The 10,521-nt window shown below is 41.0% G+C and overlaps 1 protein-coding gene and 1 long non-coding RNA gene across 3 annotated transcripts; both read left to right on the forward strand.

Moving 5' to 3' along the window:
- Nucleotides 1-257: 257 nt before the first annotated feature.
- Nucleotides 258-4,480, forward strand: LOC139057215 (uncharacterized). The gene is made up of 3 exons (XR_011512642.1): nucleotides 258-539; nucleotides 3,705-3,894; nucleotides 3,967-4,480. It is a non-coding gene; the product is annotated as an uncharacterized lncRNA (long non-coding RNA).
- Nucleotides 4,481-5,449: 969 nt separating this feature from the next.
- Nucleotides 5,450-7,953, forward strand: LOC139046759 (uncharacterized). Of its 2 annotated transcripts, XM_070535069.1 has the most exons (6): nucleotides 5,450-5,514; nucleotides 5,602-5,661; nucleotides 5,766-5,968; nucleotides 6,194-6,353; nucleotides 7,041-7,175; nucleotides 7,564-7,943. In XM_070535069.1, exons 1-6 carry the CDS (start codon nucleotides 5,487-5,489, stop codon nucleotides 7,572-7,574), a joined length of 597 nt encoding a protein of 198 aa, XP_070391170.1. In that variant the 5' UTR covers nucleotides 5,450-5,486; the 3' UTR covers nucleotides 7,575-7,943. The 2 variants fall into 2 exon arrangements, with proteins under 2 accessions (XP_070391170.1, XP_070391168.1); XM_070535067.1 differs by lacking the exon at nucleotides 6,194-6,353 and having other exon boundaries at nucleotides 7,564-7,953.
- Nucleotides 7,954-10,521: the final 2,568 nt, after the last annotated feature.

The raw sequence follows: 10,521 nt of genomic DNA on the forward strand, positions 1-10,521 counted from the left end.
TTTTATTATTAGTACGTAACGTGCAATGAATAATTAAAAAAAATCTGACTATCAACGCATTTCTTACCACTACACTTGCGTGTTTACCGTGCGTGTTTACAATTTGTTGCTGCGTGCCGCCATTACTTAATCATAGTTGCCAACTGTTATAACTGCCACCGCCATCCATAAACGTGGGCCGCTACTGTTTAATCGCTACTGTTTTTCATTTCAGCTGCTAGTAAATTTGTTGTTACGGCATTTTCTAACTTTTAAATTATATAAAGTGGAGTTATTACACATTTTTATTGAGCTCACGTTTATGTCGTTTTAAAACTGAAATTGCGTCTATCATCATCACTGCCACCAGTCACTCTGCGTACCACGCTGTAGGGGACGGCCGCCATTTCGTTTGTGTGCTTTCGCGGGCTTTTCAACAGCTTCCTATTCTAGAACTGCGAACCTGGCTTCGCGCTCGATAGAGGTTCTTCACTACTGGAGATCCCGTGTCCGACTTGCGGCCGTGGACGAGCTCCTTGTCTGAGGATTACGCGACCAAGGTGAGCGGGACCGCGCGCTTGTCAAGGCTGTGATCGCATGTATGCAACTGCAGTGCTTTCTTGCTTGTAGTCGCTAGAAGCCAGGTGACAGTTGTGACTATCGAATTTTGTTAGGATTTCTACAAACATGCAGAGGCCTCGCAAAAAGCTCGTTACGGAGAAGGCATCGCGGGAAGCACGGAGGACACATCTGCTAATTGATCCCTTGTGCGCTCTGCCGGAGTGTTTGGGAGACAATGCGTGTGCGGCCTCCGCCACCCAGCCATGTCGAGAAGAGCCACAACGCTTGGCAGTTGCAAAACATGATGACTTAGCTGTGCATAGTGATTCTACTAGTGCCTCGCATGAAATCGCACATTTTGCGAGTCGTGATGCCGATTCCACACAATCGTCAAATAGTCAGTCAGGTGATTCAGATGATTTGCCTGGAGCCTCATCTCAAAACTTGCATTTTTCTTCTGTGCCCATTGTTTCATCAGATGAAGTAGCACCGCAAAAAGAAAGCTTTCGAGAGGCACTGCGTCAATGGGCAGTTGAGAATAACATAAAGCGAAAAGCATTAAACCAGCTATTGAAGCTGCACAAACGTTACAGCATCTTTTCCGAACTTGACCTCCCTGATGACGCGCGTGCACTCACCGAGTACCCCGTGTGGCCCTGTCTCCGGGCGAATATTGTCATTTTGGTCTTGCTGCCGGGCTTAAACATTCGTTGCAATTCGTGAAAGACCCTCCTAGTATTGTTTCACTCATTGTCAATGTAGATGGCCTGCCCCTTGCAAAAAGCTCAAGAATGCAACTTTGGCCTATACAGTGTAGAGTTAGTAACTGTGGTGAGGGCTTTGGGCCATTTGTTATTGGGGCTTATGCCGGACCTTCAAAGCCGCATTCATCCAATGATTTTTTGAGAGCTTTTGTTGATGAGTTGCAGTATTTGCTGGCAAATGGGCTTGTTGTCAATGGCAAGCCAATCGAGGTTTGTCTGAAGGCTCTTGTTTGTGATGCGCCAGCACGGTCTTTCGTAATGATGACCAAAGGCCACAGTGGCTACAGTGGCTGCCCCAAGTGCTGCATTGAGGGTGCATACATTGGAGGCAAGGTTGTGTTCCCCGATTCAGACTGTCCCCTCCGCACAGATGCTAGCTTCAGGCAGCAGCACGACTCCGAGCATCACAGAGGAACGTCAATTCTTGTTGAGTTGCCTCTTGACACTGTGTGTGATGTTCCTCTCGACTATATGCATGTTGTTCTGTTAGGTGTTGTGAAAAAGCTTTTTTCCCTGTGGCTTTCAGGTCCTTTAAATGTTCGACTGGGACCACTTCAACGTCATACTTTCAATGAGCAAAGCACAGCCTTGCGTCTCTACATCCCGCACGAATTTCCACGTAAACCTAGGGGTGTCGATGAGTTAGATAGGTGGAAGGCTGTTGAATTTAGGCTTCTTCTGCTCTATACAGGGCCTCTTCTTCTCAACGGCATTCTCACAGATGACATTTATAAACATTTCTTGCTTCTCCATGCCTCGCTGTCAATTTTGGTTAACAAGCAGTTGTGCAGTCATCATGCTGACTATGCCGGGGCACTTCTGAAACATTTTGTTGCCAGTTTTGCCCATTTGTATGGAAAAGAGCACATGTCGTTCAATGTCCATTGCCTGTCACACTTGTCTGATGACGTCAAACGCCATGGCGCATTAGACTGCTTCAGTGCATTTCCCTTTGAAAACAATATGAAGCAATTGAAGAGGCACCTTCGCAAACATGGGAAACCATTACAACAACTTGCAAATAGAATGGCAGAGGCAAATTCAGCTGCTTCTGAAGTGCCTTGCAGGCGATATGATCCTACTCCCAGACAACCTTGTGAAAATGGTCCACTCCTTCCCACATGCTGTCTTCCATGCTTCAAAACTCTGAAGTATCAAAATTTTGTGCTGAGCACAGAAGAGCCGGACAACTGCTACATGCAGGGTGGACATATTATTATTGCAAGAAACATTGCTTCCATGAGGGGTACAGAAGAGATTTGCATCGTTGGTCAAGAATTTTTGCATAAAGAAGATTTCTACACACACCCCTTTGAATCTTCAAGACTTGATATTTATATTGTTTCAGGTCTTTCAGACCTCAAAGTGTGGCCTGTGAGCAATGTGCGAAAAATGGTCAAGCTCCCATGGAAGAAGCAGTTTGTAGTAATGCCAGAGTTGCATACCGTTTAGTATGTGTTCCAAGATTAGCTCATTTTAGTGTCGTGTTCTGTACTTTTTCCCTGTAGCAGTGAGGAACTTGCTCTGGTGCTGACTTTGCCCTGAACACTCTTATCTGCCTTCACACAAGCTCTTGTATGAGTGTGGTGAGAAGCCTGACTGGAAGTTTTTGTCTGGCTGTTGTAAAATAATTCTTCAGGCCACTAGACAGTGCCACAATAGTGAGGAATTTGGGCATCTGCAGCTGTTGTAAAGTATGTGTATTTCTTTTGTTAGCTCATAGCTGCTTGTTTCGATTCCCAAGAAATGTTGAGGAGTATAGATTGTTTTCCAAGCGTCTTACGTGGGGATCCTTTGAAGCGTTTTAGCAGGACCATTGACAACAGTTCTATAAAAACTGCTGTGGCCTCCCTATGTAGCATCTTATTTTGGTATTTACCACAGCTATATTACTTGAAATTTGAAGGAAGTGTGGAGCTTGTTTTCTGCTGTTGCCATGTAAACTTTTAATCTCTCCTGATTCTAAAGGTCTGGCTTCATTTGCAAATACATTTCCTATGGCTTGTCAACAATGTTTTGTCTTGAGGTTTTATTATGTGGCGATGAAGGCATTTTGGTTCAAAATTTATTTTTGAACAGCCAACATGACTATGTTTTTGTCGTATAGGTAGATGTCTGGCTTTTCTGGCCAAACACTGAGAGCTATAGCTTGACAAAGCTTGAAAAATTATTTTGAAACATGCATCTCCTAGACCAGGTCAGTGTATTCTATGTTCAACTTAATTCTTGATTAGCTCTCTGCTATTGTGTAATTGTGAAAGCCTGATCATGATTGAGCATGTAATGGTAAGTTATATACATAGTTTCCATGGTACTATTCTTATTTGAAGCAACAATGTGCTTAACTAGGAAGTGCTGCTTTGTGCAATGCTGGCACTACACTTCAGAATTCTTTTACAGATGAGCTATGCTATTGTGGAATTCACTGCCTCTAAAGAGGTTGAAATTGTGCCAACTACTTGGGTCACCGGGAGCATGTGCGTCTGGCCGCATAATGTAAAAGTGGAGAAGGCTGGGAAAATGGCACGGAAGCAGCATCCACCACAGTCATGGTGGAAGCAGTATGAAATTGCTGTGAAAGGTTTGTTTGGTAAGCGCATTTCAGTCAACTTAAGTCTTAAGCCAGGGGTGATTACATTGATCACATTTTGCACTTTTTCAGTTACCTATGAACATGCCCGGAAAAAGCTAAATGACAGTCAGTTCCATTCAGACCTGGCCAGTGAAACTGAAATGCCCCCATTGAAGAGGCGTAGACGGCCACCAGCAGCCTGGAGCAACTCTGACAGTGAAGAAGAGGAGGGAGAAACTGCCACAAGCCAGCCAAGACTGCCAGCCATTCCAAATAATTTTCCATCTGGTATTGTAAAATGTATTTGCCATTACTTTTCAAGATGCAGCTGTGATTTGCATTGCATTAAAGACGTAGCTTTAGTCTTGCAAGCAGTCAGTTGGTGCATGAGGCCAATTTTTTCTCAACCCTTTGATGTTACAATGTACCACCTCCTTTCTTTCATCTGCATTGAATATTTGCACACCAGCCATGAAGAACTGCTCGTTCGAAGAAAAATGCAGGCTGGTAGCTGCATTCATAGCTAGCCTGTTCTTAACAATGCTCATGTGCCATTATCAATAGGATTTTTAAATTTACAAAGCGCATTTCCAAAAAGTAAAATTAAGATGACGGGCGAGTGGGCATGTTGGTAATAATCGATAGCGAAGGTGGCAGCGCACGGTTGAAACACACAAGGATGAGATGGTACGAAGCGCTTCGTCCATTTCGCTCTTCCCCTGTGTTTCAGCAGTGCACTGGCAACTTCATAGTAAAATAGAAGCAAAGCTTGGAATGCCTCCTCGTAATTTCACATTGAATGTCTAGTCAGCATATGTTTTCAAGAAGTGTGAACAAGGTATTTACCTTGCATATACACCAAAACTTTGCTAGTTACCCCTCTGGCATTTATTCACTTGCCAGAAATGTTTATCATGGGGTATAGCATGAATAGAATTGTGACATTCATGCAATTGTAGCAGATTGCTACAAAGGAAATTCATCCTGCAACACTGAACTGCGGAATTGTAACTTTGAAGTTCGGTATATATGTAAATACTGGAGCTCTTGTAAGTGTGTTTTATATAGGAGTATGCTGCGCTCCACGGCCAGTGTATGGCTGTGATTAACGCTAATAGTAATCATTACATGATGGACTACATGTGTTGCTTTCTAGGAATAACCTTGAATGAAGCAACAAGTCTGCCCACATTTGGCCAGGGAGACAAAGGCGCACCAGGTATTCTCACACATATACAGCTCCCTCATTACAAAATTAAGATTTATGTGCTTATTTATTATTTTTTGTGTGTAACAAATTTAAATTTCTGTGATTCTAACCTATAGGTTAGAACCACAGATAGCTGTAAAGCTTCTTAAGAGCCATGCATAGATGAATTCTCAAGCATTGTAGAAGTAAGATGAAGCAAAATATTCTAACCTCCATAATTCAATTTTATAATTGAACTGGTAAACCTTTGCTATTGGTAACTTTCTTTGCTCTGCTAGGCTCTTTCTCACTATCTGTTGCATATAAGATTTTCCAACTAGTGGAGCAGCTCTTGTGGCTCACTGCTTTCTTCTTTCACACTGCAGGGACCCAGTTGTCAGAGACAAACTCGCCACAAGGCATGTCTGATAACCACTCTGTTGATGCAGGTATGTGCCAGATAAGGAAGGTCAAAGTTAAATAAATCATTAACCATTTACCCCAAACTACTAATGAATTGAAATTGTGCTTTTCAGGTGAACAGATAGAGCAAGAACGGCCACAAAACACACCTCATCATTGTTGTGTAGAGAAGAGTACGCACCTTTTGAAAGATATGAATGCAGTTTTCAGTAAAATGGTTTGCTTAAAATCTTCTTGAATCATACTAAGTTTTAATAGCGTTTACTATATTTTTCAGACTTCCAGCGGCATGTACTACGACTGCTGAACACGCTTCGCTTCATGCTAGAACAACAAGCAGACACCCTGAACAAGTTGTGTGATATGCTACCTACTTCTTCAGTCACCGAATGCGCAGATCTCTTAAGCCATCCACTAAGCAGTCTTGAAGAACTACAAGAGTTTGACGACAAGCTCGATGCTGGAAAATTTAAGATCCTGGTAAGCTATGTTTCTTTTTTTTCATTGTTTTCTTGTTTCAGTTCATCGAACTCATAGAATATTCAAGATGTTGAAACACTGAACTTTTGCAATATCAAGAATGCCATGGGTTTTCGTTCATTGCTTACTTGCTTTATGACTTAATACTCTTTTTCATATTCTAAAACATTCACATCATCCAACAAGTTTCTTTGTTGAAAAGAATTTCTTCTCTTTTGTACACAGGTTCATGAGTTGACACAGCTTGGCGGGAAAGATGCCTACTGGGCAACAAAAAGAATCTTGTCATATTGCATCACAGACGAGGTTGCGGCACAATTTTCCTGGATGGGTCGAAAAGGAAAACTGAGCTTCTCCGCCTTAAAGATTGCTAAAGCCATAGCAGGTGTGCTCTATAATACACCTTACTTTTGTGTTTTACGCAGAATTAGCCTTCGTCAGGAAAAACGAAAACATGCTCATTGTTCTAATTTTTGCCACATACAAATACGAATGTATGTTTTTTTTAAATGCTGCCTGTTTATCTATTTTGTAAGCTTGCAGTGTCAGTTATCACCATTGCTATGGGTTGCATATTTCAACACTGCAAGGATGCTGCAATTTCACTGTGTACTTAAATTTTAATGTTGACTAAAAAAGCCTACATGGTAAAAAAATGAACAATTTGGTAACACTCTAAAGGTCCAGGCTTAGCTTCAGAAGCTAAAAACTTATAATATTATAGTTTGTTGGGTAAAAAGCAAAGGGAATAAATAGAGTGTAAGACCACCCTGCAGCCCTTCAGTGCAAGGCAGTGTGAGATGATTGAAATAGCAGTCTAAATAAAAAATGCAAAGCAATCATTAGACCATTTTGGCTGGTGTTCTGCCTCATTATCATTTGAAAAAGCAAGTGCAACTGAAATGCCCAACTCTATTCAATATAACAATTGTATAATGTGTGGAAGGACTTTGAGTAGGCAGTAATTTCTCAATTTTTTCGCAGGTTCAGCAGACTGTACAACTTGAAATTTGTATTTTCACCAAGACAACTGTTATTGTTGAGATGATTTAAAGAATCTTGTAAATTTCAGATGCTGCTCGCAAAGCGCCAAATGCAACTGCTGCTGACGTTGAGGCCTCTATCAAATCGTGGCTCCGGCATGCTCCCGAGCGCCTTGCCACCAAGTTTCAGAAGTCAAAGCCAAGACTACTTGAGCAGGCAGCAGGTAATGGAATTTACATTGTGGCATCATGTAAAATGCTGAACTGTGCACAAAAATGTATGTTGTGCCAGTATTCCTAATGTGCAAGTGTTCTAAGCAGTCGATATGGTGAAATCTGTGTTGAGCTTGTGACCGACTTTTATACTCTTTGTATAATCTGCCAGACTCCTGTGCACTGCACAAACTGGCTCGGAAGAAAGGCCCCAAAGTTCCTTACTTGTTTTACCCTCTGTTGCTGCCCTTGTTCTTAGTCGTGTAGAAATGTATGTTCCCACTTTGCAGTTGACTGAAACCATGATAATGAGATGTTGCACAGTAGACGCCTATAACAATCCCATTTCACAAGTAGCTTCTGACAATCGTCTTTGTCATGGCATGTTTGCTGTTTCAGATACTGACTGAAACTGTCACCACGGCAGAGGGTTCAAGGCTTCCAGCTTCTGATTGTCTGGTCATTCTGTGGATATTGATGGCAGCAGATAGCCAATGGCAAAGACAAGGACCATGCACTGTTGGCAACCAGCTCAACCACAACTTCATGGTGGTATTTCTCAACCGATGTGCCACCTCCACGCTTCAGTATAATACCTTTCCTTTAAAAAATGTGAAGGGTGCTGTCACAATTCGTGTTTTGCAGGTAGCATCCACTTTAGGCATTTGAGGTTATGGGCAACATAGTGTTTTTTTATTTGATGAATAATTTTTTTAAAAATACAGCTGAACTAAAGGACATTGCAAGTTTGACTTTTGACTTGTGTCCATTGTATAATGTATGTATGTTATCCACTGTTATTGTGATACTCAAAATCATGTGCAGTTTCTGTTGCATTGTTACCAAGTGCTTTGGAGACTGCTGCCGTCACACGAGATAGGTGAAAATGTCTAGTCAGCTGTAAAAGCTGTACAGGTCTAGTTTCTACGTATTGCCCACTCCTCTGGAACACACGGTAACTCTCCTTCCATTGCTACTTTCTATACCTGCCTTCAGGCAGCAACACAAGCTTATGCTAGTGCCACTTTGGAAGCAGCTTGCATTCCTGGAAACGAAGGCAACTTTACATTGTTTACTTAAAAGCCAGTTAACTAACTGCCATGTATTAAATTGAATGATCCAGACCATAAAATGCTCTTTTTGCCTAATTTGAGCAAGGATGGGGAACCAATAAGTGCAAATTTTTAAATAGGAATTTAAGCTAAATATCGCTCTTGCATGTATGTTTACCATTTGTAACAGTTTCTAGCACTTTAAGGCAGTATCTGTGTTATAAGTTTTGCTACCAAACTCTTGAATGCAGAGTTCTGTATTTCTAAGCAAGTAATTTCATACTCGAAAAGGTCACTTTTTTTTTTGAAGCTACTGACAGAACTTTGTTCTGCAGTTGTGCACATAGTGAAGTACGTGGTTATATGTTTGCACTGTTAACTGGATTCAATGTTCAGATATTGTGAAAATAGTTCTAAAAGTTAAATTCTTCTGCTGCAGCTGTATTGTAATATGCTAATATAGCCCTCAACTGCTTTGCAGAGCTTAGGATACTACAGTCACTCCCTAAGTGTAATTAGTGGCTGTATTGTGATGACTAAAGCACTTTACTCATAGTAAGCTCAACAGCTCTTACATGACTTGTTCTCTGTTGCAAATGATGCGATACATTTTTATTCTTAGCAATAGTAATGTTAAATTTCTTTATTCAACTTCTCTTGCTATATAATGCAGTATTTCCCATCGTGAGTGGCAGTGGCTGCATTTTTTTTTGAGGTAGTGTGTAGTTCTTTTTATTGGTTATGCTGAAACAAGGTGGCCTGTGTGCAATTATGTGTATGTTTAATCCAATCTAGTCAGAATCTGTAAGCTAATGGTGTGCTTGGCCCACATGTCCCAGCTATGCTTGGTTTTTCTTAATTTATTGTCATAAAACTGAACTTTTAGATGTTTTATGCCCTCACTTTTTAGTAGGGTTGACAGAGTAGAGCCTCTGGTCTTTGTTTTGGAATTTAATGTCTTTAAATGTTTTTAGATGTATGTCTCATGCGCTCATATTTTAGTTACCTTAGTGGTTTATTTTGATATGTAGAAGCCATGTCCATTTGTACGGATATTGTGCTTGGTGAGAATAAGGGCTGTGACAGATTGATGGCATTATGTTTCTTTGAAGGAAAGTGCCCTTATGTATTGTTTCTGGTCGCAAGAGACAAGTCTCTCATCATATCGTGCTTTGGAGTATATATATTTAGTGAAATCTAGTCAGAATCTGCAAGCTAATGATGGGCTTGGTCCACATGTCCCAGCTATGCTTGTTTTTTTTGGTGGTTTTTAATTTGACATCATAAAACTGAACTTTTATTTGTTTTATGCACTCACTTTGTAACTGGGTTGATGCAACAGAGCTCGTTGTGTTTATGTTGGAATTTAATGCCCTTAAATGTTTTTAGATGTGTCTTATGCACTCATCTTTTAATAAAGTTGCTTTAGAGGTTCATTTGCATATGTAGAAGCTATTGAACGGTAACCATGTCCATTTGTACGGATATTGTGCTTGACGAGAATAACGGCTGCGACAGATTTATGGCATTATGTTTCTGTGAATAAAAGGGCCCATATTTATTGTTTCTAGTGAAGAGACAAGTCGTGCTTTGCAGTTCTATACTTTTAGTGCTTGGTGTTGTTTTTGTGTTAGGTTTACTAAAGTATAGTTTCATAGAAAATGTGTAAAAATATGAGTTGATCTGCTGATCACCCCCTACATTCCTAGATTTCTTCTGATGCACTAGAGCTGATGACACTATATCCACTTGCAGGCTATTTGTCTTAAGCATTGGAGGTAGGCTTTGCAGTGCTTGTTCGCTGGATGCAGAAGCTGTTCTACTGTGATAACACAAGACCAGAGCCCACTGTTTTTTTGCTTGTTTTTGCTTTACTGTGAATAAAAATGAAAGCTGTAACATTGTCTTTTCCTAGCTGTGCGCCAGTATGACGGGTCTCCTTCAGGATCAGTGCCTTAATTATTTGTGTGTTGTAGCATTTAATAAATATTGCAGTAAAAACGCATATAAATGCTGCAACAACATTGAATATGGCACTGACCCAAGAGGTTGAAGACCACATCTGGTGCCAGCATGATACGTCCAATCAAATTTTAAAAATCGATATCCCTCGGACATCCCATATCAGCAAAATATGTATCCAACGGATGTCCCGTGGACATCCTGAAAGAGCAAATAGCCTGCTGTAAATGTCCCTGGGACATCCACATATCCGGCTTTGACGTCCATGGGACATTCGCTGGATGGCCACCTTGGTTGCGCCTTAAGCTCCAACGGATGTCCATAGTACATCCGGAGGATATGT

Source organism: Dermacentor albipictus, chromosome 1 (assembly GCF_038994185.2).
Source record: "Dermacentor albipictus isolate Rhodes 1998 colony chromosome 1, USDA_Dalb.pri_finalv2, whole genome shotgun sequence".
Taxonomy (NCBI): Eukaryota; Metazoa; Arthropoda; class Arachnida; order Ixodida; family Ixodidae; genus Dermacentor; species Dermacentor albipictus.

Bases quoted from the DNA above. Each gene is read 5' to 3' on its own strand.
- LOC139046759 (XM_070535067.1), top strand. From the start codon at position 5,487: ATGTCTGATAACCACTCTGTTGATGCAG. The intron at 5,662-5,765 runs GTACGCACCTTT...TATATTTTTCAG, and splicing joins TCATTGTTGTGTAGAGAAGA to ACTTCCAGCGGCATGTACTA. The intron at 7,176-7,563 runs GTAATGGAATTT...TTGCTGTTTCAG, and splicing joins ACTACTTGAGCAGGCAGCAG to ATACTGACTGAAACTGTCAC.